Here is a 26,052-nt window from a genome sequence, read left to right as displayed (position 1 = left end):
TGCCAACAGCAGGTGTAAGCATTCGCATTATAAAATTCACACTCATTCTCTTGTTGGGTGGTGGGGGGATTGGGTAACTAATGCAAGGCTTCTGATTATATCATGTGGCACAAAAAGAGATAAGGTTATCTAGTGCGGCGGCACTTCTTCTGAAACGCAAGACATCTTTGAAAGTTACCCCAGAGCACTGTTCATCGAAGAATGAGGAGAGAATTCAAAATCTGCAAAGAAGAATAAAAACAACAAAACTACCCCAAAACAGTCCTCAAAAACAAAGCATTCAGTTCTTTATTGCTAAATCACATTGTCACCTATTAGTCAGGGTACAAGCTGTAATTCACAAATAATGAAGGTGGTAGACAATGGATTTATCACCTATTATTCACAATGCTTGCTCTTGGATTTACTCCAAGTGATGTGAATGAATCTAAAGACTACAAAAATGAATTTAATGTGAATTTTAATATCACTTCTTCATTCCTACCAATGGTTAGAATAAGATTTCAAACATGGCATATTTATATAAAATGCCTTCTAGGTTTCATGACATCTGCTACTAATTTGGTCTGTTCAGATTTTCAGGAACATGTCATACAGTCCATGAATATGGAGTCCCCATACAGAAAAACTTCAATTTAAACTAACTAAATAAATAAATAGCAGAACAGTGTGTTCATCAATGAGCCAGCAATGAAATTAAAATGTCAATAAATATTCCTCACTGACTGCAAATTTAAATGCCCTGCTTCACTTATATTTGTTATTTTCATTTTCTCCAGCAGAGGGCAACGTGCATCACTGAATTGAGCACTGCTCTATTATTTCACCACAAGATGGTGTCCATGTCCACTTGCACTCCAAAAGTGAATTCAATGTTGTCACACACACCACCCATTTTATCAGCTCCACTTACTTTATAGGTGCACTTTGTAGTTCTACAATTACAGACTGTAGTTACTCTGTTACTCTGACACTTTGTCAGCCCCCTTTTACCCTGTTCTTCTGTGGTCAGGACCCTCACAGAGCAGGTACTATTTTAGTGGTGGATTATTCTCAGCACTGCAAGAACACTCATGTGGTGGTGGTCTGTTAGTGTGTGTTGCGCTGGTGTACACAGACTAAGCTTTCAGCATCAGAATGAACTAATGCTGCTCATTAAGAGATCTGGAACACAGAGACAAACGAATCTCTTATTTCAAGTAAAACAAATTACACACTTGCCATCAAGCAGCAGGCCTCTTTCACAGCACTTTCAAAAACCTGACATTTCAGTTTAGGACAACTTTCGTCACTTTTTCCTTCTACACATCAACCCCAAATGCCTGAGGCTTTATAACAGGAACGCTGTGTTCACCTCAAGAAACCTCAACTCTTCATGTGGGCAGGACAGCACGGTTTCTGGCATATGCCTATTTCGGTGTTCTCCACATTAGAAAACACCTCTGAGACACTCAAGGTTTAAGGTGTTCTTCAGTCTCTCAGAAAGCCATTCCTGCCGATCCACTGACGTACTCACGGAAGTCCACAGCCACGTTCAGTAAAGAACAGACCTATGGAATCGAGAAAGTTTCTTTCTTAGGCGCCATAACAACAACAAGCAGGTTCAAGTTGTAGAGTACAGCAACACTAGTCATCAATCAACACGGGGAAGAAGAGTCATATAAAAAGTGCTGTACCTGGACATACCTTCAGAAAATCATTAAACACCAATCTTGTAACCCACTGATTCCACACACACTAAAAATGAGGACAGAGGATGTCTTGCTATACCTGTCTAAACTTGGCCCTCACTCTTTCCATGTCTTCCTGGAGGTTCTCATACTGTGGGTCTTCATATGGAAACTTCTGGATCAATCCATCCAAAGACTCAACAGCTTTCAACCTTTTCCTGGGAGAACAATAACGTTCAAGTTGAACTTGAAAGGAATGCTGTAAAGTCACCACACAAGACATTTCCTGGATAATCTCCATACGGCCTACCTTGCTTTCACGTCCTCGCTGTTTTGGAGAAGATATTTCCATGTAAGCGCAAAACCGTGGTAAAAGGAAACCTGAAACAATGGATAAAACCTTCGGAAAAACTTTTACTCTTTAGGGTCACAGGAAAAAAATTAATATCACCACTTCTCCTTTAGACTAACCAGAACAAGCTCTGAGGCGCCTGTCTTTATCATACTATAGTTAGCCCTTAGACAGTAATGATAAACGCACCCATGTGAGGCTGTAACGTTGTAACGTTATGTACCTCAGCAGAGAGTTTGGCCCCGTGTAGCCTCCCATGGTTTCTGCCCTCAATCATTCCTTGCCGGGTTCCCTCCTCAAAACCTTCACGATAGCCTTCAACATGAAACCTACGACCACAACAAATGCAGAACAGCTTGGTGTCAACATTTCGGTGAGTAACAAAGACTTTTGGTTCGTGTTCCCTCAGCTGGATCATATGGAAGCCCGTTTCTGACAAAATTCTGACAATTTTTTCATTATTAAGTGAATTCCTGTGGCATTCATTTTAAGAAACTAACTCATTAGTTTGAGATATTTCTGCATTATTTCGAGAAATATTCATATGTATAATTTTTATCCATTCATATTTTTTATCTCAAAGACATAAAGCATCTCAAACTAATGAGAAAGTTTCTCAAAATAAAGAAAACCATTTTTGAGATACTGTCTCAGTGTCTCATTAATCCCGCGACCCGGAATGATTAAACGGCTTAGACAGTGAGTGTCCCATTGAGATACTCCCCATCAAATAAATTAGACAGTAGCTCAAACTAAACGAGGTAGCGTCTCGAAATAATTGCTTAGTGTCTAAAAAATAATAGCCAAGCATCTCAGAACAATGATTTAGTATCTCAAAATTATAATATGGTCTCAAAATAATGACTTAGCATGTCCGATGAACGACTGAGTGTCGCGTAATGATAGCAATTCACGTAGCTAGCAAAGTTAGCGATAGCTAATAATGACAAAAAAATAAGAATGAGGTCCTGGACTTTTTTTCATTTTAAGTGAAGTGACTGGGCTTCCACAGAATGAACCCATCTACCGGCTGTTTAAACAGAGAATTAAACAGCTTGAACCGGGGTTTTAGAGTTTTTTACACGAGCTAATTTCACACCACAGCGAGCTAAACAAGAAAGCCAGCCGCTGATACAGCGCTGACTGTGGCGTTTCACTGTGTCGCCTTGTTTAATAGATCCAGCTTAACTTCATGAACTCACTAACTAACTAACACAGCTACCACACTATATACCAACATACCCACCAGTTTCTCCTGCTCTCATCCTCAGGGCTACAACAAGAGGAGCTAACGTTAAAACTCCGCTGCTAGACTTGCTTTACCTGTCATCTGCCATCAGGATGGAGTCGAACAGATCATCCGAGGGCGACAGAAGCGCCATGCTGCGTTTAATGCTTATTTAAAGACTCTAATAACAAAAAAAAACCCGACGTTTCTCTTCAACCTTTACCACCCAAGCTAAACTAGTTCCCGAGGACCAGGAGGACTTCTTCCTTAACACGGCCCCCGCCCTCCCGATCAGTGATGACCGCCCCGTGTGGAGCGGAGGTGAACATGCCAAAAAAATACAATCTGGGAAATAAGCCATTCTAAGGAAGTTTAAAAAAAAAGGTAATGCTATTGCGTTCCCTCGCAAAACCCCACGGAGCCCCCCTGATGTCATCCTGTATAAATAAAAATAATGCCTGCCCACGCCTTATTAACGCGTGGGGATGAGATCCTAATGCGTGCCCACAACTTAGTAAGGCATGGGAATGAGATGACTAAGTCGTGGCCATGACTTAGTAAAGCGTGGGAACGAGATCGTGGCTTACTAAGTCGTGGCCCCAACTTAATTATCTTGTTCCCACGCCTTACTAAGTCGTGGCCACGCATTATTTCTATTTCTACAGGATCTCACCAACAGGGCGCCGTAGAAAATGAACGGTTTGCATTCACTTGCAAAAGCCGTGATTTGCTTAAGCTCAGACATGAAGCAGTTCTTTGAATTTGATGTGGATTGAAATATAAAGACATAGTGTCGCTTCTCAAAATCAAACATGATTCTGCTGTTAGTGTCTCAAACTGAGACTGAGATCAAGTGTCATCCAACAGAAAAGCCTACATTTACAGAGACCTGCAGAGAACAATCGCTGAATAAACTCAGCCCAGACTGGCGGAACTGGGAAAACAGCTTTTAACATTAAGTAGGCTAAAAGCAAACCTCTATTATAGAAAAGGTTGTTGGGCACCTCTGGTCCTGCGTTTGCTTGCTGCCTGATAAGCATATATATCGCTGGAATTGGAATATCCCAGATATTTCGTAGGACTGAATGTATTCAGGTACCATTTTTGAATGTTGCAGGAACTAAAATGAACATTTTTCCAAACCATCTAATGAATGACTCATGAAAGTGGATATTTAGAGCATGTTAAATACATTAATGAAATTTATATATTTTCATTAGTCATCATAAATATTTTCATATATTTATGTATATATCCCTACGTGTAGTAGATATTTTTTATTCATATTTTATGAAAAGTTATTTATCTGAAACATACACATACATTGTAAACTTTACTTAAGGAATCATGCCTCAAACAAATTACTTATTTAACAGGTTCAAGAAATTTAGTTTAAAACATTCCAAATTTAACTAAAATTACAACACAGTGTGAAGGAATAACAGTTTGACATTATGTAAAGATACTTTCTCTAGACTGACAAAGCACTTCTTGTAAGTCGCTCTGGATAAGAGCGTCTGCTAAATGCTGTAAATGTAAATGTAAATGTCAATGACGACTCTGTATCATATTGTCTAGTGAAGTTAGCTTGCTAACTAGCTTGCCCCGGCCCATTCTGTTTCATATTACCCCTTTGTACCTCAAGAGGCAATAGTGACTCATTGTAGCATCTATGAAATGCACCAATGGTTGAAGTTTTTGGCAAGCCATCATTATCACCATCACTGCCCGCTCCAAGTGAGAATCCATTTTCAGCAGCAAAGAACAGAAGTGACATAAATAGAAGCAAAACAAGAGTTAACATTGGCAACATTTTCCAGGCAGCTCTTGGCAAGTATAGGGATCGAGTTTGATGCCGAAATTGCAACGTTTCTTCTAGACCGGTAAGTAAACAGCTGTTAATACATTGGCTATTTGGCGATGGTGATTGGGCGAAGAGCAAAGAAGGAAATGGTGGCAGAGAACTTACCTCTCTGTGATGTCTTTTGGGTTTCTCAGGCTTTAGCGGGTGCTCCAGAGTGAATCCAAAGTGAATGGGTTAATATGGAGCATTTGAGAAAAATCATAGTTTATAGATGCTTAAATATTTTTTATGTAAAAGAATACATGCACATCCTGAACACAAAAGAGACCATTTTAAAACCGCTCTTAAATTTTTAATGAATTTGAATTCCTTTGAGTTTGAGTTTGAGCATCCGTGACATCAGTGAGCACAAACCGGCAAGGACCTACTTTCCTCACCAACCAATAATCACTCAATTGTCCCTCACTCAAACAATTGTTAACACCACCAATTTTCATTCACCCTGGGTTGTTCTGCTTTGGAGCCAGCGGGTTCATTCTCTCTCCCTCTCTTTTTTTGGCTCTCTCTTCATCAAGCCACTGCAACTCATTTGTGTTTTCTGGCTCGAATTGATTTGGTTCTATGACATTTTGGAAACAGACCTCCTCAAAGTTGCCCTCATATTCTGCCATTCTCCAAAATAGTTAAGAAAACTGTAAAAAATAACTGCTGGCGTTAGCCATGTTGAACAGCTGTAGCTACAGGCCAGTAACAACAAAATTGTGTTAGCTTGTGTGCATTGATCTCAGTTAAGAATGTGGTTTTGAGAGGAAACACAGAAGTAATCCTGGAGCAAATCTTTATACTAAAAAATATAGCAAAACTATATAACAAAACTATCAAAACAGTGTCTCAGGTATCAAGCAATGCATTTATGAAGGCTTTGCGTTATAACTTAATGGGATGTAGCATTATACCAGGCTCTTTCTACAGAAACGTACATTTTTGTGTCCCTAGCGTTTACAGATATATTACACTTCAAAAAACATGTTAGGTTTGCCATTATTTATATTTTACGATAAAACAATAAATTATTTTAACAATTACACCTTCTTGAGCCTCAATTAAGCAATATTGTTTTTTAAATCAATTATCTAGAATTCCAAGCACCATCATCCTCACTGTCATGTGTAAAGACTGAGGCCATATTTTGAGGTAAAACCATGTTTTTCTGCAATTTTAACCAGAATAATCTATACATGCCTATGGAATATATAAATTAAATGACATAAAGAAAACAAATGCCAAATAAATATTATTCAATATATAATGAAAGTTGTTGTCCCCAGGAGTCATGTCACTGGTCTCACTGCGTAACAAAAAATCTCTTATTATTGTTATCTTTCATACTTCTTATTCTTCTTTCACACTTTTCCGTGATTAATACAGACCGAACCACTTAACAAATAGACTCTGTTCAAACTGTGTTTCGAAGGTCTCGGCGCTGTGAATTGTGCTATGTATTTTTGGAGTTAATCGGATTGGTAGTTTTTCATAAAATTAAGGTTAAAAATTAAAAACTCCCGTAAGAATGAATGACGGAATGTTCTAGAACTTCTAATTCTAGCTGACATCGATGATGTCACAACAGGCCACTCAGTCTCACAGACACAGCTGTCACACAGGGAATTTGCTTTAAAATCCTTAAACTTTCACTTAGAAGCTCCATTTCAGTTTTAAATGATAGAGGAACTTGTCCTTTCTGAAAACTCAAAATATCTCATTATTTTATCAATTAGCTTTAGAGTTATGAGCATTTGTTTGGCACTAGGCACAGAAAACTGCCCCATTCACTCCCATGTAAATTTCTCAAAATCAGAATTTGCTTATTTCAAGATTTTCTCTGTGTTTAACTTGTCATATCTCAGACATTTTCTTCTCAATACACACAACATCACACCAAAATAATCCTCAAAGGGTCTTATTTCACAGCATCTATCCAGTTAAACGATAGAGTAAACATCACCTGAGTTTTGACTGTTTGTTCAGAGGATGCAAATTGGACTCAAACAAGGCTTCTCCACTAAGAGATAACAGATTGACAGTTCATTTGAATGCCTCTCCCTCCTCCCCACTCAAACACATACATCCCTCCCTCTCACACACACCACACAGACATACCTAAGGAGGTGTTAAGATTAAGTGACCACAATGGGGAAATTTCACACCACATACACACTAGTGAGCACACACACTAGGGGGCAGTGAGCACACTTGCCCGGAGCGGTGGGCAGCCCAATCCACAGCGCCCGGGGAGCAGTGCTGTCAGCTCTGGGGATCGAACCGGCGACCTTCCGGTCATGAGGCTGGATCCCTAACCTCCAGCCCACAATTGCCCCCCCTACACCTGTTTCTCTCTCTCTCTCTCTCTCTCTCTCTCTCACACACACACACACACACACACACACACACACACACACACACACACACACACACACACACACACACACACACACACACACACACACACACACACACACACACACACACACACACACACAACCAACTCTGAATGGTTTTGTTTACAGTTTAACCATTGAATGATTAAGTCATTTTGCAAAATCGGTAGAGTTCCCCTTTAATTGACCTTTTGTGAGCAACAGCTTTGAAGACAAGTCATAGAAATTTCTGAACTTGTCACCTTTGACAACTCAAGAGTCTTCATGTCTGTGCATTCATAATCATAATCAGAAACTCTTTCGCCAGTATAGGTACTGTCCACTTCTTACAAGGCAAAGGCTGATGTAACAGTACCATGAGGCTTTAAGTGAAACATTGTTTCATCACTGTCCAGATGGTATAAGTATGAAAGTGGTATCCTCTTAAATATCATTCACAGTGATGAGCTTTGAAATTCTTTATTCAGTGGCTGTGAGCCTCTAGTTCTGGACCACGACATAGTGATTAATCTAATGCGTGCTCTAATGTGGCTCCATTGACAATCTAAAAGGGCATTTAGGTCTTAAATTATCCTAACATTATCCACAGGCAGAGGGGAACCTTTGGGTCTCCTAGTACTTCACAGTAAGCTAAATAACTTTCTGATCTAAAAATTCCATCTGTAATTTATAACATATCAACGCGACATTTTCACAGAAGATAAATTGATGCTCTTTACCTTTCTTGGTTTTGACATTCAGGGCCTGAACTGAAGGTCTAGCTCTAATAGTCCTGATTTACCACCATCCCTGGCCTAAATTTAGACTATGACTATATTGAGTAAAGTGTTATGTGGCTTGATATTATTTTTGCATTACTTGTAAATGGCACTAAATCAACTTGCAAGGCTTTTATAGGGGCTGATAATAAATGCAACTTGGTTATTAAACAGATTTGCATCCTTGCAAAAAAGAATGAGCCATGATGTGCTTTATCTGCTATATTAATGTTGTGTGTAGAAAATAAGTGCACTGTATTTTATTGTCGTTCTTCATAAATTAGCTTATTTTGACTGAAAGTAGTCTGTATATTCAACACAATACAAATAGTTGTTATTGTATTTAGTAAAGACCAGGGATGCAAGGAGTAGAGATCGTAAAGGTGGATGACTTCAAATATCTTGGGTCAACCATCCAGAGCAATGGACAGTGTAAAAAAGAGGTAAAGAAGAGGGTGCAGGATGGAGTGGGTGGAGACGGGTGTCAGGGCTAATGTGTGACAGAAGGATAGCAGCAAGAGTGAAAGGGAAGGTTTACAAGACAGTAGTGCGTCCTGCTATGATGTATGGTTTGGAGACTGTGGCTCTGTCTAAAAGACAGGAGGCTGAGCTGGAGGTGGCGGAGATGAAGATACTGAGATTTTCGTTGGGAGTGACAAGGATGGACAAGATTAGAAAGGAGCAGATCAGAGGGACAGTGAAGGTGGAGCAGTTTGGAGATAAAGCCAGACAGGCCAGGTTGAGATGGTTTGGATATGTGTTGAGGAGGAATAGTGGATATATTGGGCAAAGAATGTTGGAGATGGAGCTGCCGGGTAGAAGGAGAAGAGGTAGACCTCAGAGAAGGTTTATGGATGTAGTAAAGGTGGACATGGAGATGGTTGGTGTGAAAGTAGAGGAGGCAATGGATAGGGCAAGATGGAGGCAGATGATCCACTGTGGCGACCCCTAAAGGGAGCAGCTGAAAGAAGAAGAAGAAGAAGAAGTATTTAGTAAAACCAGGAATAGACTTCAGATTCAGGTTAGTGTTTCTTCAGTGTTGATATTTGACTACATTGAGAATATTCTCATTATTGCTTCAATGTAAAATACATATATACAAATATTGCACAAAATGAGAAGCATTTCTGTTAGCTTTGCTTTATGAAAACTTATGTTATACTTATGATAATGTGACATGCATTGCTTTGGCAGTTAGTGACCTGATCTAAGGTGTATTCATCTTCTGCATTTCTTGATGGGCCTAGCCCATGTTTACATATTCTGTGAGTGTCACTCAGGGCTGTAGATTTTATTAAATTGTGATAAATGTTAAACTTTCTTAAATAATATGAATCGCTTTTAAGGATTTTACATCAAACTACTACTAATCATATTTTTATCTCCTAATATAAATTTGTGTTCTGCCATCTGATTGGTTCACTGAAGTATCAATCCTGCAATCTAACTGGCTGGTTCAACAGTATGTTCTAAAATCTGACTGGGTACCTGGATTTTCAGTCTTATTCTAGTCACCTAGTTGAGCTTTCCTTCAGATGCTGCTCTCTTTTACAAGCTACCTGTTCTAGTATGAATCACATACTCTCAGGCCAGAACAATTTGGTGTTGCCAAGTTACATTCGGAGGCAATTTAGCAACTGGCCACCCCTTGGCAACTCCCTGGACTAAGAGGTGAATATACTAGCCACTACATCATCCTACCTTTACCAGCACTGTTACAATGAAAAGTAGCACAAAGTGTCCTGCCTTTTTTTTTTAATGGAATAGAATTGTTTTCAGCATGTGTACATGTAGTACATTAATGTACTATGATTGTTTGTGGATTTATGTCACATTAACTGTAGATAGTGCTTCTTTTTTCATCATGCATCATAATTGTGCTATTGTGCTAAAAATTTTGTTTATTGTTGTCGTGTCCTGCCAGTAACTTGTGCTTGTGTGGATCTCTTTTGCTGCATGTTTAATAAAAGAGCATTTGCCTTTAAAGCACAATATTTCCACGCTGGTGTCAGAAGTAGGAAGGCTCTCCCCCCAGTGGCCTGGAGAGACTATGAACCGGCGACCGGTGGAGAAGACAGCTAAAGTCCATGGAAGAAGAAGCAGAGTGGTAAGCACTGGCAGCAAAGACAGGGGAAGAAGCATCATAGACACAGCTCTTCAGTGATGCTTTCCGTGGACACTAATGGTCTGGCATATCTAGGGTTTGAGAAGGTGGCACAGAAGCTGCCACACAAGTCTGCCTTCAAGGAGTCAAAGATGTGGCGAAGAGTTCAACTGCAAATCAAGAGGAGGGAGCAGTGCTAAGTCTCTCTGCTGTGGCACAACAATGTGGCCCTGCCAGTGGACTTGGGGTAGCATGTGTCCTCATGCCCCAGGGACTCAAACTCTTTGAGGTCACCGAGACACCTGATCTTTAAAGGGGGGGGCTAAGTGGCATTTCACCACTGGCTCACACTGCCTTGGGAGTACAGGAAGCAAGGCCATGCAAAGCAGTTTCACACTGAGGCTCTCAGAAGGTGCTTTATGCACAGTAGGAGAGATATTTCTTGCAAATAAGTTGTTGTTGTTGTTAGCTGAATGATGTGCTGATGTGTTATTTGTGTGATATTGTGTTGGGCTATGGTGTTCTGCCCACTGTAAAGTGAAGATGTATATTCAGAAGTGACCTGCCTTCCTAACAGTGTCAGCTAGCACTAGGGGGTTGTTGTCCCCTGCTGCCTGTTTAAATAAAGAGCATTTGCTTGTAAAGTGCAATGTTTGGCCAAGATAACTCAGGTTTGCATTCTGAGAAAAGTACTGAGAGGACGAAGTTATGCCCATTAACATATCAAAACAAATGAGTGGTTTACCAGACCCATATTTAATTAGTCCTCAATTCCTAAAAATATTTTATTTTTGTTCTAATGGGTGTGATAATGGATCATGTCTTCATGCCAAGCTTCATGTATACCCAGTAGACAAACTGCCTTTTGTGGTTTCTCAGTGTTGCATCCACACTCAAATTGAGCCCTATCTACAGGATTTCTTTGAATTTGTTCTAAACATCCACCTTTATTTCCTTTCAGAACTGAAATCGCAAAAACATTGTAAATAATATATTTAAGCCAGCTGATTTTTAATTGAGGTGTGTCTGGCCAAGGTCTCCCAGTAGAAACCAATTCAAGAAGTAATAAAACTGCAGTTAAACATATCATCAGTAGAGGACGCCAAAATATCATAGAACAAATTGTAAAGTGCCACTTCAAAGATGGTATAGAAACCGAAATAAACCTGCTGTAGAAGTAGAAAGAGATGGTTAGTGATTATGTTCATTTACACAGTACCATAAATAACCAAATGCTACACTTTTACTGAAATTTGTGAGGAGACAAATCATGTTTTAAGGCTCAGATTTAGTCAGTTAGTTCTTAAACCTCCTTGTTTCTATGCTCAGTGTCTATTTTATCAGTTCCACTTACTATATAGGAGCACTTTGTAGTTCTACAATTACAGACTGTAGTCCATCTGTTTCTCTGATACATTGTTAGCCCTCTTTTATTCTGTTTTTCAGTGGTCAGGACCCCCATGGACCCTCACAGAGCAGGTACTATTTGGGTGGTGGATCATTCTCAGCACTGCAAAAACACTGATGTGGTAATGGTGTGTTAGTGTGTCTTGTGCTGGTCTGAGTGGATCAGGCACAGCAGTGCTGCTGGAGTTTTAAACACCTCAGTGTCACTGCTGGACAGAGAATAGTCCACCAACCAAAAATAACCAGCCAACAGCGTCCTGTGGGCAGTGTCCTGTGACCACTGATGAAGGACTAGAAGATGATCAACGAAATCTGTGTAGCAGTGGATGAGCTATCGTCTCTGACTTTACATCTAGGTAGTAGGAGTGTCTAATAGAGTGGACAGTGAGTGGACACAGTGATTAAAAACTCCAGCAGCATTGCTGTGTCTGATCCACTCATAGCAGCACAACACACACTAACACACCAGTGTTAATGCAGTGCGTTATGACAACTGTGGACACATGCCACTTCATAGTGTCAAGCAGGGGCGGTGCAACTTCTGTCCAAAGGGTGTGTCAAGATGGAAGCATAAGAAATGTATCGTTTTCTTGTGTCTGAATGCAAAGCAGCAATACTTCATAGCAAACCACAAGAAATAAACTTGATCCAATGCTGAAAAAGCATTAGTGCTGTTGCACCACCACACAGATGAGTAAATATGTCTAAAAAGTCACACAAGTTAACAAAGTTATTGCACCGTTTGATAAAGGTGTGTATTTTAAAAACTGTGGGGTCTTTAAGAAAAATAACACCTATTTTTATTATTGCCCCTTTGCTCCTTTGCTTTTTTCTTGGTGAGGACATTAAGGATGCTGAACAATATATATATGTATACAACATATGCTGCCATCCAGATGACGTCTTTTTCAGGGAGGCCTTGATTATTTCATCAAGACGATTTTAAACCATATTCTGCATGTATTACAGTAGCAGACAAGAAGAGAAACAGATGGGCTGCAATCTGTAACGTACAGTATTGTTCAGAAGTCAGAGGAGATTAGTTATAAAATACAGTAAGAGAGGGGAAAATACAAGGAAAATAATAGAAATCATCTGCATGACCTGGTAGACCACCAAACCTGCCACCATCAGACAAATGGTTCTTTTATCTTTAAAAGGCAAGCTCCACTCTTGCTTCAGATCTGAAAACATCCACAAGTGTTTCTTTCCACTGTGAAAAGACAAATCATCGCTATGAGTCTGAAAGGATTTGTAGCTGTCAGGAAGTTGTTACTGAGGTGAAGCCAAAAAAAGAAAAAAATGTGCTAATCAGAACAATGGACTGACCTCCTCAGCATCCATACCCCAACATCATCGAAAATGTTTGGAATAACTTAAAACACAAGAAGAAGAAAATGTAACCAACTTCTAAGACTGAACTTTTTGAGGCGTGGAGAAAGATCTTTGTAGATTTGAAGCTGTAAGAAAGGCAAAATGTAAATACTGAAATAATTCTAATGCATTTACATTCATGTCATTTGGCAGATGCTCTAGAGTGACTTACAATTTTACACAGGTAGGCAAAGGTAATGTTAGGAGTCTTGCCCAAGGACTCTTATTCATATAGTGTAGGGTGCTTGAACCCCAGTCTACAGCGTAGAAGGCACTGTTCTGGCACCGAACAATGACTAACTTTATACTTCATAGCTGTTTTGGCTCTTTCAGAAGGGTGGTGTTTGCATTGTTTGATAGAAGTGGTGTAAAATATAAACATGAGATAAATAATGTAGTGGGCTTTAATATTAGTACTTAATTGTGTCCTGTTCATTTGGACTACATTCACATTACCAGGTTGTGGTGGCAAAAATCTGAAATCTGATGTGACTCAGATCTGATGTTTTCAGAGCTGTGTGGACACACAAATCTAATCTTTTCAAATCCAACCTGAGCCACTGCGGTCCTAGATCGGATATGTATCCGATTTGTGGCCATATCACCTTAATGTCCACCGACTGGAATTCATGTGCTTCTTTCCACTGTGCGTGCATCATTGTTCAGCGTTACCATGGCAGCAGCACCAAACAGAAGGTAAAGGCTTTAAACGATGGAAAGGAAACACATCTCACCTTTTTCTCCATCGTCTTGCTCTAATAATGAAGCTGAGAGCAGATCAGACTTAAATCTCTTCTCAGCAAAGCTCATTCTGCTCGTTAGTCTGTTTGTTGATGATGCACGTGATAAACGATTCATTCACATGATGTTACTGAGTAGGATGTGCGCATGCGGGTCATTTCAGGACACCGGTTCGTTCACATTAATGACAGATTTGAATCACTTACCTAAACCAGTGTGAACCATCGTGTCAGAGGGATCGGATTTGAGCAAAAAATCTGATTTGAGCCATGAGGCTTGTAATGTGAAAGTAGCCTTGGTGTTTCCCCATAATTAACCATTATACTCATATATTATAATGGCCAACTTAACAGGATTGTGTTTATAGTAACTGTACCAGGTATAAGTGTGAAATTAAAGAGTGACCAAAATAATAAAAATAATGCGTTACATTATTGGTACCCAGTTTCACACAACTTTACCATTCTTCCCAATACTATTAATTCATTATCAGTACTGAGTATGGAAAAAGTTTGTCTCTTTAGCATCCTTAAGCCAATAAGAATGCATGTTTCAGAATCTAGCTTGCTGATTGGCTGCCTGACTCACATTCTGTATTCATGTTATTAACATTAGTGACTTGATTGGTCTGCAGTGTGTTTCTACATATATCTACTTCCAGTACCTTTCTGAATAAACAGAAATTGTGAAATGAAATTGGCAGAAAAATTGCCATATTTGCATACTTTTGTTCACTTAGAACATCAACAAAACATGTAATTTGACTGGAGGTGTACAAACTTGTGCATCCGTCTGTAGTTATTATTATATATCTGTAGCCATAATTGGTCTTTGTTCTGTGAATGATTAAGGTCAAAAGATGAAGTCCTGTCCTCTTTAGATATTGTTGGAAAAAAAATGGAAATAAGTCTCCAAAAATGAAAATAAATGTATATTTAATTCAAAATATTCCAACGAAAATAGTTTGCCAAATACAGCTTGAGATAAATACAGCAAGTACAAAAGCCAAGCTACAAACAGTGGTAGTTGAAAGTTCTACACAATGTAGACTGAGTGCACTTAAGTAAGCTTGTTACTATAAGACATAGAGCTTAAGCATTACAGTCAACGTCATCAACAGAAATAAATAAATCTAAGCTGCAGTTGATACTCTAGTATGTTGTATTTTCTTGTTATTTTTTTTTCTTTTGAGCTTCAACATTTGGAGTGATTTAACATCAGCATGCCGGTAATCCGTGTATCCCCTTGTGTGTCCATGGTCAGAACTGGCTTTTGGAAACTTGATCCTCGTCTTGCCACAGTCTTTGAGTTCTGAGAGAAAGAGAGTTCCTCTGTTCTCTCCTTTCAGACCAGGCCAGTACCATTCAGCTTCTTGCCACTGGATTGAACTCCCGGGTCAGATCTTTTGAAACTCTTTGAGTGAATACTCTACTCATCTTTTGTTGAAACTAGGGCTTTGAATGACAATTTGGGAGATCTTCCCAAAGGACTCCATGCTGTCTGCTCGTAAGCCTAAGTGAAGATCCTGTTCTGGGTCAGGTGGAGAGTGCCCTTCTCTTGAGTTGTAGCCCTTTAGCTCCTGTGACAATGTATTGACCATAGGCAGGAACTGAGCGAGAGCACTTTGGGGTCGGTTTTTACTGCCGCCCAAGCTCAGAAGAGTCCCGTATTTTCCCGAGATGTAGATGTTGTAGCCATTTGGTAGAATATGCTCCAGAAAAGAGCAGTCTTCTTTCACATAGATGTGCTACGGGAGGAAATGAAACAGAAAAGATGAAATGCGTGCAGAGGTTTTATATACTGTGAGATGTACATCTCTCCTAGGCCTATTTTATCAGTTGAGCCCTTGTTTTAGGTTCTTCAATGGCTGTTTGCCCTGCACATACAGGGGCCAAGGTTTCCTGTTTCTTTTCATTTAGCTTTTAGCTATGTAAATGTACCCAGCAGAGGACAAAGGTTGCAAATGTGATGTCACAAAGTATATTTGTTCAATTTTGTAAGATTAATTCCTTTATAAATTGGGACAGGTCAGCAAACTATTCTTTAGGAGACCACAAAATCATCACTATGGATTATTAATTTAAAATGTTTTCATATATATATATATATATATATATATATATATATATATATATATATATATATGTATATAAAAATAGTATTATAGTATAGTAGTACAGTATTATATAGTATTATAATATAGTATAGTATTATAGTATAGTAGTACAATACAGTAATAGTACTACACTACTATTGTTGTTGTTGTTTAGTAGTATTGTGTTGCTTAAATATTGTTTTGTATTATTAAGTAGTATTTAGGTGGTCATTTATTGGACCAAGGACTATTTTTTTGGGTCACTCAGGACAAAACCAGTATTGTTACCTTGGCTCTCTATCATGTTGCCTGTGTTCACCCCTTCAGAGACCCGTGTTCAAAATGATGGGCAAGAGTTTACTGGGTGGAATGAACCTTGGGCCAGTAAATGTCCAAACAACTCATACCCAAACACAAAATAAAGCATAGCTAACCCTTAACATGCATGACTGAAAAGCTACTGAAATTCTACCAGTATCTGCATCAGACTGTAATACTTTTACTCAAGTATATTATGAGGAACGTAAGCTGCTTTCTACTCAGGTGCATATTACTTATTAACATTAACATTTACTTTATGATTACTTATGTTAACCCCTTAAAATCCCAGGCTAAATCTTATTTTTCGTTTACTACAGGGACTTCAATGCAAACTGGTCGGGCTCTTCTCAGGTTGTATAAAATTTCTAATAAAACTTTTTTGCCTGCTGGTGGGTCCTGGCTATTTTAGGGGTTAATGACAAGCTTGGTCCCGATTGGTCACACGTTATGCCAGTGACAGAATCTGCACTGATTTGTGATTGGTCACCCTGCTGGCTTTTGAGGTTCTCATTTTATTTCATACCGAAAAAATCCCAATCCCCTACCCAAATTCAGTTCCAACGCTGGTAGTTTCCCAGTACATAAGTCGTTTTTTGGCCTGCTGCTTTAGTACTTCTACAAAAGTTCTTTTTCGTATAGGTACTTTTACTTTTATTGAGTGGTTATTGAGCTTTGAGCTACTCTATCCACCTTTGCACACTGCATTTTTTAAACAGGTGCCTTTGTACTCCTCCTCTGCTATCCACTAATGTGCATGCAGTATTATTGACTGTATTTGTGTACCAGTAATCATAGATTAGCCTATTAAAAGAGCTGCCGATTTTCAACTTCATCCACGTAGCTGGTAAGGGTGACTTTAGTTTATTAGCAATAAGCCACTTACCGATCCATACAGCTTTCCATTTGCTTCCATGCACAGATATCGAGAGCTTGCAACACCTTTGATAACGACACAGCCTGTGTCGATGGGGCGGATCTCCATCAAACCTTGAAAAAGAGTTCAGACTGAGTTAGAATCATGCAGGCAAATTAGAAATGTGTAATAACTGGTTTCATTTGTGTTATGGTGTATTTGTAATGTGTATTTTCAAATACTAATACTTCACATGCTGATAGTCCAGTATATCAGTAAGGAATTCACATTTTCCTCAGATCAGTTAAAGTATTTCAGATGTAGTTTGGGGCTGTATTTCATTCTGTTTTGTTGGTTTAAAACCTAGGCTGCTTTGCTATACACACTTTTAAAAGATGGTCCTTCAAAGGTTCTTTATTAAAGGCAATGGTTCTATTTAGAACCATGAGTTCTGTAAAGAACCATGTTACACTTTAATGGTTCTTTGAGTGGTGAAATGGTTCTTCAGATTGATGAGGAATGTGTTGCATATGGTTCTATATTGCAATTCTAAAAGGTTCCATATTGCAATTCTAAAAGGTTCTAATAAGCTTATACATCACAATAATAGCACAACCCTTTTTGGGGCTATTTACAACTAATTCTCCATCCATCTGAAGAACCATTTAGGCATGCAAATGGTTCTTTGTGCTTTTATGGTTTTGTGCTGGACCGTTGCCTTTATTAAAGAACTTTTTTAAGCTGGTACGAAAGACCAGTTATGGTGTATTTTCAAATACCAATACTTAGAATGCCAGTACTCCAGTGCATTCATAACCTTCATACCTTCATAACCACAGATCACTTCTAGTATTTCAGGTGCAGTTTGGGGTTGAATTTAATCCTGGTCTGTTGGTTTAGAACCTGGTTTTAAACCATACACCTCTCACTTTTGAGATTTTAGAGCAAAAACGATTTAACAAAAAGAACATTAAGAAGAAAAGTGCCAGCCAGCTTCAGTTCCTCTGCTGGAAGATGCTAAATGCCTTGCAGGACTAAGGACTAAGCTTTTATTACTTTACCAGATTATTTTACTTCAACATGCATCACTGTTTCATTAAAGTAAGAACATTTCTACCTGAGAATGGTTTTTACCCTACACTCCTCTCTTCTGGTGTGAAGTTTAGCCTGTAGCTCCTGCTCTGCAATGCTACCAGCTGAGTTTACTCACTGTGGGAGCTCTGCAGGTGGGAGCCTCCTATCTTTCCGTCGGTGCTGATCTGCAGATGCAGTCCGTGTCTGGCTGCGTACAGATGGCGGAGTCTGACCGGTTCCCCCCAGTCTCCGGACAGAAGTGGCCCTGCATCAGAGAGAGGCCGGCCGGACACCTGAGAGCCAAACAACACGTTATTCCCGCACGCGACGATGAGCAATAGCAGCAGCATGCTGTTGGGTTCCCGTGGTCTCCCGGTCTGAGGTGGTCAGTGTGCAGTCGGCTCCTCTGTGTCGCGCTTTTCCAAGCACGTTGCGCTGTTTTGACGCAAACCTGGGCATCTGGCCTTTTTAAATTCTCCTCTTATCAGTTCGATCGATAGACTTTTCCCCCCTTTTGGCAGTTCTGCGAACGGGATCATAACACACCCTCTGGTCGTCCAACAGATGGCGGGTTGGGTTGCAGCAGACCCCAGACAAGCCCTCCCAAACAGGGCCAGCGGTGAAACTCCACCTATACTGGCCCTTCACTCTCCCTGTCACTGCTGCATGGCTCTTAAACGCGATGGCGCTGTGGTGGTGCTGTACAGGAATACAAGGCAGCCAGTGGACCAACATGGTCCCATTTAACTGAGTCTGGATTAGAAATATTTAGAATTTTATGCAGACATAGAGGATCAAACTGCAGTGAGCTTTTTTTTAGTTTTTTTTATTTTATTTCTCAAAATAGTGTGGTATCTATCTATCTATCTATCTATCTATCTATCTATCTATCTATCTATCTATCTATCTATCTATCTATCTATCTATCTATCTACGAAATAAGTCATCTTTCATTTATCCTGTATTTTTTTTTGGGGGGGTGGTAATTCTGGATTTCTGGGTAGATTAGCTATAAAATACAGTCTATAATCTACATTGAGGGGAATCAAGAATTGACACTTTTCAGTTTTTGAGTTTGTATTCATAAGCACGAACATCTATGCTTTTAATACTATTAAAACATATATCGCTGCTGTCGGAAGAAAACCTCGTTTCTTCATTTTTGACATCTTCCAGTTTTTGACATAATTTGAAAGTGCCTGTTGCCCTTTAGTCCCTTTATGTTGTGTAACTTTTAGTCCCTTTATGTTGTGTAAATTTCATGATGAATGGACCAGAAGAAACAGTCCAAAAGGACTTGGAAAGACGTCTGGTTCCATTGACATACATTAAAAGTAAGGTAGGTTTTTTCCTTCTCCTGTAAAGTTACCATTTTGGAGACATGAGGTTTTCTTCTGACAACAGCAACGTGTAAAGTCTGCTGGGAATAAATCAAAATAATTCTAGAAGTGAATGTTGCAATAAATAAATTAATAAACACATTTCAGGTTTCATTGTAAAAGACAATGCCATGATTAAAAACATTTCCTGCATTACCACCGTTCATGGTAAAGATGGAGGAGCTTCCTAAAGTTCTGAGGGGCCAGTCATGTTTGAAGAAAGAAGGGATGTGCATAGGATTCACAATGATAGTGAAGTACAGAGATGGAAGCATCATGATATGGGGCTGCTACTCCCCACACAGCATAATATACCATGAACGGAAACATAATGGTGTGATGTACCAGGACATGTTAGAGGAGAATTCAATCTCACCAGGCCAAGAAATTGAATCTGAGGAGAAGATTATGATTTGAATGAGATAATGATCAGAACGTGCAAGTTTCTGGAAAGGAAGGTGAAGCTGCTTTCATGGCCTGTTCCGTCTCCTTACACGAATCCCTTTGAAATTTGGAAATTGCCAATTGAGTCCATCAGAAAGACCAGTGTAAACAAACTGAATTGAAGACTGTTTTCCCAAAAGTGAACCACAATGCTGCAAAAAGCTATTGACCTCTGAGAAATAACAAATATGGGGTGGCCAATGATTGCTTTGCAGAAAGTGTTAATGTTATTGATCCATATTGTATGTTTGTTCATGCTTATGAATGCATACTTTCTTTTTCCCATTCATTAGTATGAAGTCAAGACTATCTATCTATCAAAATCTATCTATCTTGTTAGCTATCTAGCCCATGATCTTTCAAATTAGCACTGAATATGCTTAAATTAGGAACGGAATATGTTTTTTAAAAAAGAAAAATGTAGAAAGAAATATAAACATTTCTGTGTGTGTTGTTTTGAGACAATGAATGGTAAGACTGGAGCAGGCCCCCTACAGGGCTAAAGTACAAACCTGTGTGGATCCGAAGGTGTTCTGGCACAATCCCACCCAGCAGGCCTTGTGCGACTGGGTCAACCAGCACAGATAAGGCAGCTTTCTTTCCACACTGCTGTTTGCTTTGCACATTGTGTCTTTTTTACATTTTCAACCCCAATAGGAATACTAGCGCACCACGTTCAGTTTGCACAAGGTTAAATAGTAGCCTGATTATAAATAAATAAATCCCATTCATGAAAAACCACTCTCTTTAGAGATGCAAAGTTTATGCACTCCTAGATTACAGAGCGATTAGGCATTAAGTGGGTGATTTTTCTCAGCATTTGCTGTAGCCAAGGTATTTTTTGCTGAGTGTTTGCCTTTTGGTTGTCCATTGTGATCTGACTGTTATATTAAGGATGGCTTTGGTCTTAAAGTGTATTTCGTAGAAACTCATTAAGTGCATACCCTACATACACCACATGCCACTGTGCAAAAACTCAAAGCAAACAACCCCTCTTATATTCCAGTTGTCAGAAGAGGGCGCTCCATGATAGCGATAGAAAGTCTGCTGCTTTCACTGAGGCACTTTGGCCACAACTGTGGTTTCCAACTCCAGTCCTGGAACCTTATTGCAATGCATAGTTTTGTGTCCTCTGCTTTAACATATGAGTCATATACTTAGATAATTATCAACCTCTTCTTGAGTTGATTCAGCTGGCAAACCACAAAGCTGAAGAGTTGGGGGGCCTCCAGGGCTGAAGTTGGGCAAAACAGGGCATGTCTTCATGCAGTGGCTTGTATTATTTGTGTAATGAGAGTTCAATTTACATTGAGTTCAAACAAAGTGATATAACTGTGCAAATGAAAATAGTTGCATGGAGTTGATAAAACCACAGTAATGTAAAACCACAGTAAAGTACAAGTATTCTTACTGTGTAGAAATGAGGGTAACTACCAAAGAGCAAAATTAAGGGGGAAAACTGCTGAAAAAAGCGTCCTGAGTTGCATACAGAACTGCAGTGGAACTTCTTGGTACATTCAGCATCTCTCAGCCTAGGAGCAGATGTTTAATAAGTAATATTCTCTTTTTCAATCCCTTTAAAACAAAATGCTAGCATAGCAGTCCTGGTGCTGTCACTGACAGAATAGAAGAAGGGAAGAAACAAAAGGAAGAAGAAACTAAGTGTTAAAGATGGATTTATGAAATGAATATTCATTTACAAATATTGACAAAAGAACACATAATCATGCATAAGAACTGAGAATGTGTAACTTTTGAAGTTTTAGCCCACCTCCTGACCAGTCCAATGAAAGAACAGGCTACACAAAACCAAAATTCAACAGTATGTTTATATATTTGTCTTTTCATGCAGTTGAGTACATTGAACTATAGCTACTGGTCACATTAGCACCAATGGACAGTTTGTGATTGGCCCTGCAAATATCCATGACATTTATAATTACAGGCTTCAGCCTCTCTGAAGCATTTCATACTTTTTCAGTCTATGTCACAGAAATACCCCAAAACCCCCCCAAAATATTATGCAATATATCCATACACAAGATTGAGGAATCTTCAGGGGTCCTCTTGAGAACAGCATCCTAGACAATATCTTTGTAAAAGGGATGCACATGTTGACGTGGATCATCCTGGGTCCATGAAGTACATGACAGGGTTCAAACAGCCTGGTGCTGCAAGAGAATGCTGCAGCTTTAGAAAGTCTGTCCTACAGGCCCTCTCCGGTCACAAATCCTGGAGTGTCCTGTTTTACTAGCAGTGCTTTTCTAGTAGTGTAGTGGAGTGTAGTGTAGGGGGAAAGAAAACTGCCCTCCATGCAGCGGACTGGGGTTTAATTTTCCATCTAGGCAAGCACACTATATAGCTCCCACAGGAGTCCTTAGGCAAGACTCCTAATGTTACATTTTTCTACATCTGTAAAAGAATTAAACTGTAGGGAGTATATCACTGTTGTCAGAAGCAAACCTCATATGTCTAAAATAGTAACTTTCCAGGAGAAGGAAAAAAATGTTACTTTTAATGTAAATCTATGGGACCAGACATGTTTTCAAGTCATTCTGGGTCATTTCTTTTGGTTCATTCATCATGAAATTTACAAACAATATAAAGGGCAACAGGCACTTTCAAATTATGTTAAAAACAGAAAAGCAACAAAAATAGAGATATGAGGTTTTCTTCCAACAGCAGTGATATACAAGCTGCATGTGGGCAGTTAAAGAAGCCAAAATCATCCATAAGAAGGGGCCTAAAAATGTTTGAATGCAGTGTATTGAATTGTTACTAATTTTACAGGGTTATGCAAAAATATAGCATACACACTAAACTTAGTGTGATATATTTTAAGAAACTGGCAATTTTTTAAACTCTCAGAGCTAGACTGTATGTGCTTGGCCTAATGCTCTGTCTGAAAAACACTGTGACCTTTTCTCTAACCTTATAAAGTGGCATTACAAGCTAATATCATTCCACGATGTGGTCACTGACGCATAACAGTATTGTATACTGACAGGAAGTCCTCGCCTTTTGTGTACTAAATTAACAACAAACATTTAACAAAAAATATAAAAATGGACAGTGTCAGACTCTATAAAAGTAAAGGGTATCACTGAGCACCTTTCAGCATGTTATAATGATGTCTGCATTGTGTAATGACAAGTTTGAGTCATTTCCTTTGCTGTCAATACCAGTTTATTCTTTAACAAATCATTTTTATGCCTGGCGTCAATAAAATTTTTCATCGTTGAAATGCTTTAGTTGGAGTTTGACTTTATGCTGCATAAAATGCTGAAAGTGTCTTGACCTCGCCTTGGTCACAGTACTGACCTATGTGGTCATTACCCCAGAAACTGACCATCGCCACAGCATGCAGACAAAAGCCGTACAGTGCAGTCATTCACTTATACACTCACTTGGAAGCAAGGCATTCATTGGTCAGCCTCTTCATTCTCATGATCTCAGTTCATTCATGAAAAACCACGTCGCTCAGGCAGCACAATCCAGCTGTTTGTCATTGATTGTGCAAGGACAACCCAGTGGACCAAAGGTTATTTCTGGTGTGTGTCCTTCACCTATTGCCTCTCACTATGTCATATAACCTTTTGTTTCATTATTGTTTTACTTCTTGTTGCTCAGAGTGTCTTTGTTGGATATGTTTAGGGAAGCACATAGCCATCCGTGTCTTTACTGCACAGTGATGTCAGTGCCGAGTAGACCATAGTGACATAGTTCCGCTTAGAGATCATGTCTAAAGCAAACAGTGACAGTCACACAGAGTGTTTACCTTCAGATCAATATTTTCCTCTTGAAGTTTTTTATCACTGCAATATGACGCAGATGAGAGAAAAATATATATTGTCTGCTGTTTCACCCCTTGAATAAAACCTTGAATAAAAAGCATTTATTCTATAAAAGGACTTTGGGTCAGACACAAAAAGTATCTTCAGAGGTGTTAAAAAACAATGTAATTTTCTCATTTTTACCAAAATATTAGTCAATACAGCTTTAAAAATGGTTAGCTAGTTTTATATATATATATATATATATATATATATATATATATATATATGCTGCTCAAAAAAATAAAGGGAACACTCAAATAACACATCCTAGATGTGAATGAATGAAATATTCTCATTGAATACTTTGTTCTGTACAAAGTTGAATGTGCTGACAACAAAATCACACAAACATCATCAATGGAAATCAAATTTATTAACCAATGGAGGCCTGGATTTGGATCACACACAAAATTAAAGTGGAAAAACAAACTACAGGCTGATCCAACTTTGATGTGATGTCCTTAAAACAAGTCAAAATGAGGCTCAGTATTGTGTGTGGCCTCCACGTGCCTGTATGACCTCCCTACAACGCCTTTGCATGCTCCTGATGAGGTGGCGGATGGTTTCCTGAGGGATCTCCTCCCAGACCTGGACTAAAGCATCCACCAACTCTTGGACAGTCTGTGGTGCAAGGTGGTGTTGGTGGATGGAGCGAGACATGATGTCCCAGATGTGCTCAATTGGATTCAGGTCTGGGGAACGGGCGGGCCAGTCCATAGCCTCAATGCCCTTATCTTGCAGGAACTGCTGACACACTCCAGCCACATGAGGTCTAGCATTGTCCTGCATTAGGAGGAACCCATGGCCAACCGCACCAGTATATGGTCTCACAAGGGGCACAGGGCGCCAGTGGTGAATTTGCCAATCCCGGTGTTCTCTGGCAAATGCCAAGCATCCTGCACAGTGTTGGGCTGTGAGCACAACCCCCATCTGTGGACGTCGGGCCCTCATACCATCCTCATGGAGTCGGTTTCTAACTGTTTGTGCAGACACATGCACATTTGTGGCCTGCTGGAGGTCATTTTGCAGGGCTCTGGCAGTGCTCTGGCAGAGGTAGCGGTCCTGCTGCTGGGTTGCCCTCCTATGGCCTCCTCCATGTCTCTTGGTGTACTGGCCTGTCTCCTGGTAGTGCCTTCAGGCTCTAGACACTACGCTGACAGACACAGCAAACCTTCTTGCCACAGCTCGCATTGATGTGCCATCCTGGATGAGCTGCACTACCTGAGCCACTTGTGTGGGTTGTAGAGTCCGTCTCATGCTACCACGAGTGTGAAAGCACCACCAACATTCAAAAGTGACCAATACACCAAAAAGCATAGGTACTGAGAAGTGGTCTGTGGTCCCCACCTGCAGAACCACTCCTTTATTGAGTGCGTCTTGCTAATTGCCAATAATTTCCACCTGTTGTCTATTCCATTTGCACAACAGCATGTGAAATTGATTGTCAATCAGTGTTGCTTCCTAAGTGGACAGTTTGATTTCACAGAAGTTGATTAAGTGTTCCCTTTATTTTTTTGAGCAGTATATATATATATATATATATATATGTGTGTGTGTGTGTGTGTACATACATATTCAAGTATAAGTTTTACATGATAAAAGCTGAAATTTGGGGGGAGGACCATACATGACAACCCTCCTCCTTCCAATCTAATGCTCTATAAATTCCTCTCTTCATCTCTACTTTCTGTTTTCTATGCTGTTGTCATGCATGGCTCCTCCCAGTCAAAAAGCCATGTGCTTTTTGTTTACCTTTTGATAGTCCATGTGCTTCTTTGTTTTGGAATCCCTAGTCCCTGTCCCCTTGTTTTGTGACCCCGCCCCTGATTGTTTTCACCTGTCCTGTGGCAGGTGACAGGCAAGCCTGATCCCGTGGCCGCACCCCACAGCAAGCCTGATCCTGTGGCCTCACCCCGCGCCTCCAGACCCGCTGCCTGCCTCCGTGGATGTCGTTGCAGGCATGCCTGCCTCCGTGAACATCGTTGCAGGCTCGCCTGCCTCTGTGGACATTGCAGTTCCTTTGTTCCTGCCCGTCCTACCCTTGCCTGTGTCTATGGCTGCTTGTGGGCCTCCTGTTTTTCCTGTGTCTCCTCCCTGTGGGCCTTCTGTTCCTCCTGTGTCTGCTATTCCTTGTGGGCCTTCTGATCCTCTTGTGTCTGCTGTTACCCGTGGGC

At 39.8% G+C, this 26,052-nt stretch overlaps 2 protein-coding genes and 1 long non-coding RNA gene across 3 annotated transcripts; 1 reads left to right on the top strand and 2 right to left on the bottom strand.

Annotated features, from left to right (window-relative positions):
* Positions 1-265: 265 nt before the first annotated feature.
* lto1 (LTO1 maturation factor of ABCE1) lies at positions 266-3,516 on the bottom strand. Its single transcript, XM_017709788.2, has 5 exons — positions 3,346-3,516; positions 2,246-2,351; positions 1,981-2,051; positions 1,771-1,888; positions 266-1,550 (listed from the first exon to the last, which is right to left on the bottom strand). The coding sequence occupies exons 1-5, from the start codon at positions 3,402-3,404 to the stop codon at positions 1,479-1,481; spliced, it is 426 nt and encodes a 141-aa protein (XP_017565277.1). The 5' UTR covers positions 3,405-3,516; the 3' UTR covers positions 266-1,478.
* A 6,744-nt stretch (positions 3,517-10,260) lies between these two features.
* On the top strand, positions 10,261-11,017 carry LOC108434553. Its single transcript, XR_001858379.2, has 2 exons — positions 10,261-10,357; positions 10,451-11,017. It is a non-coding gene; the product is annotated as an uncharacterized LOC108434553 (long non-coding RNA).
* A 3,777-nt stretch (positions 11,018-14,794) lies between these two features.
* On the bottom strand, positions 14,795-18,834 carry fgf19 (fibroblast growth factor 19). Its single transcript, XM_017709760.2, has 3 exons — positions 18,356-18,834; positions 17,176-17,279; positions 14,795-15,623 (listed from the first exon to the last, which is right to left on the bottom strand). Exons 1-3 carry the CDS (start codon positions 18,567-18,569, stop codon positions 15,309-15,311), a joined length of 633 nt encoding a protein of 210 aa, XP_017565249.1. The 5' UTR covers positions 18,570-18,834; the 3' UTR covers positions 14,795-15,308.
* Between the last annotated feature and the right edge of the window lie 7,218 nt (positions 18,835-26,052).

The sequence above is a fragment of the Pygocentrus nattereri genome, chromosome 15 (genome assembly GCF_015220715.1).
Source record: "Pygocentrus nattereri isolate fPygNat1 chromosome 15, fPygNat1.pri, whole genome shotgun sequence".
Classification (NCBI taxonomy): Eukaryota; Metazoa; Chordata; class Actinopteri; order Characiformes; family Serrasalmidae; genus Pygocentrus; species Pygocentrus nattereri.
The sequence above is the reverse complement of the archived record's forward strand: the minus strand, read 5'-3'. Positions and strand labels throughout refer to the sequence as shown.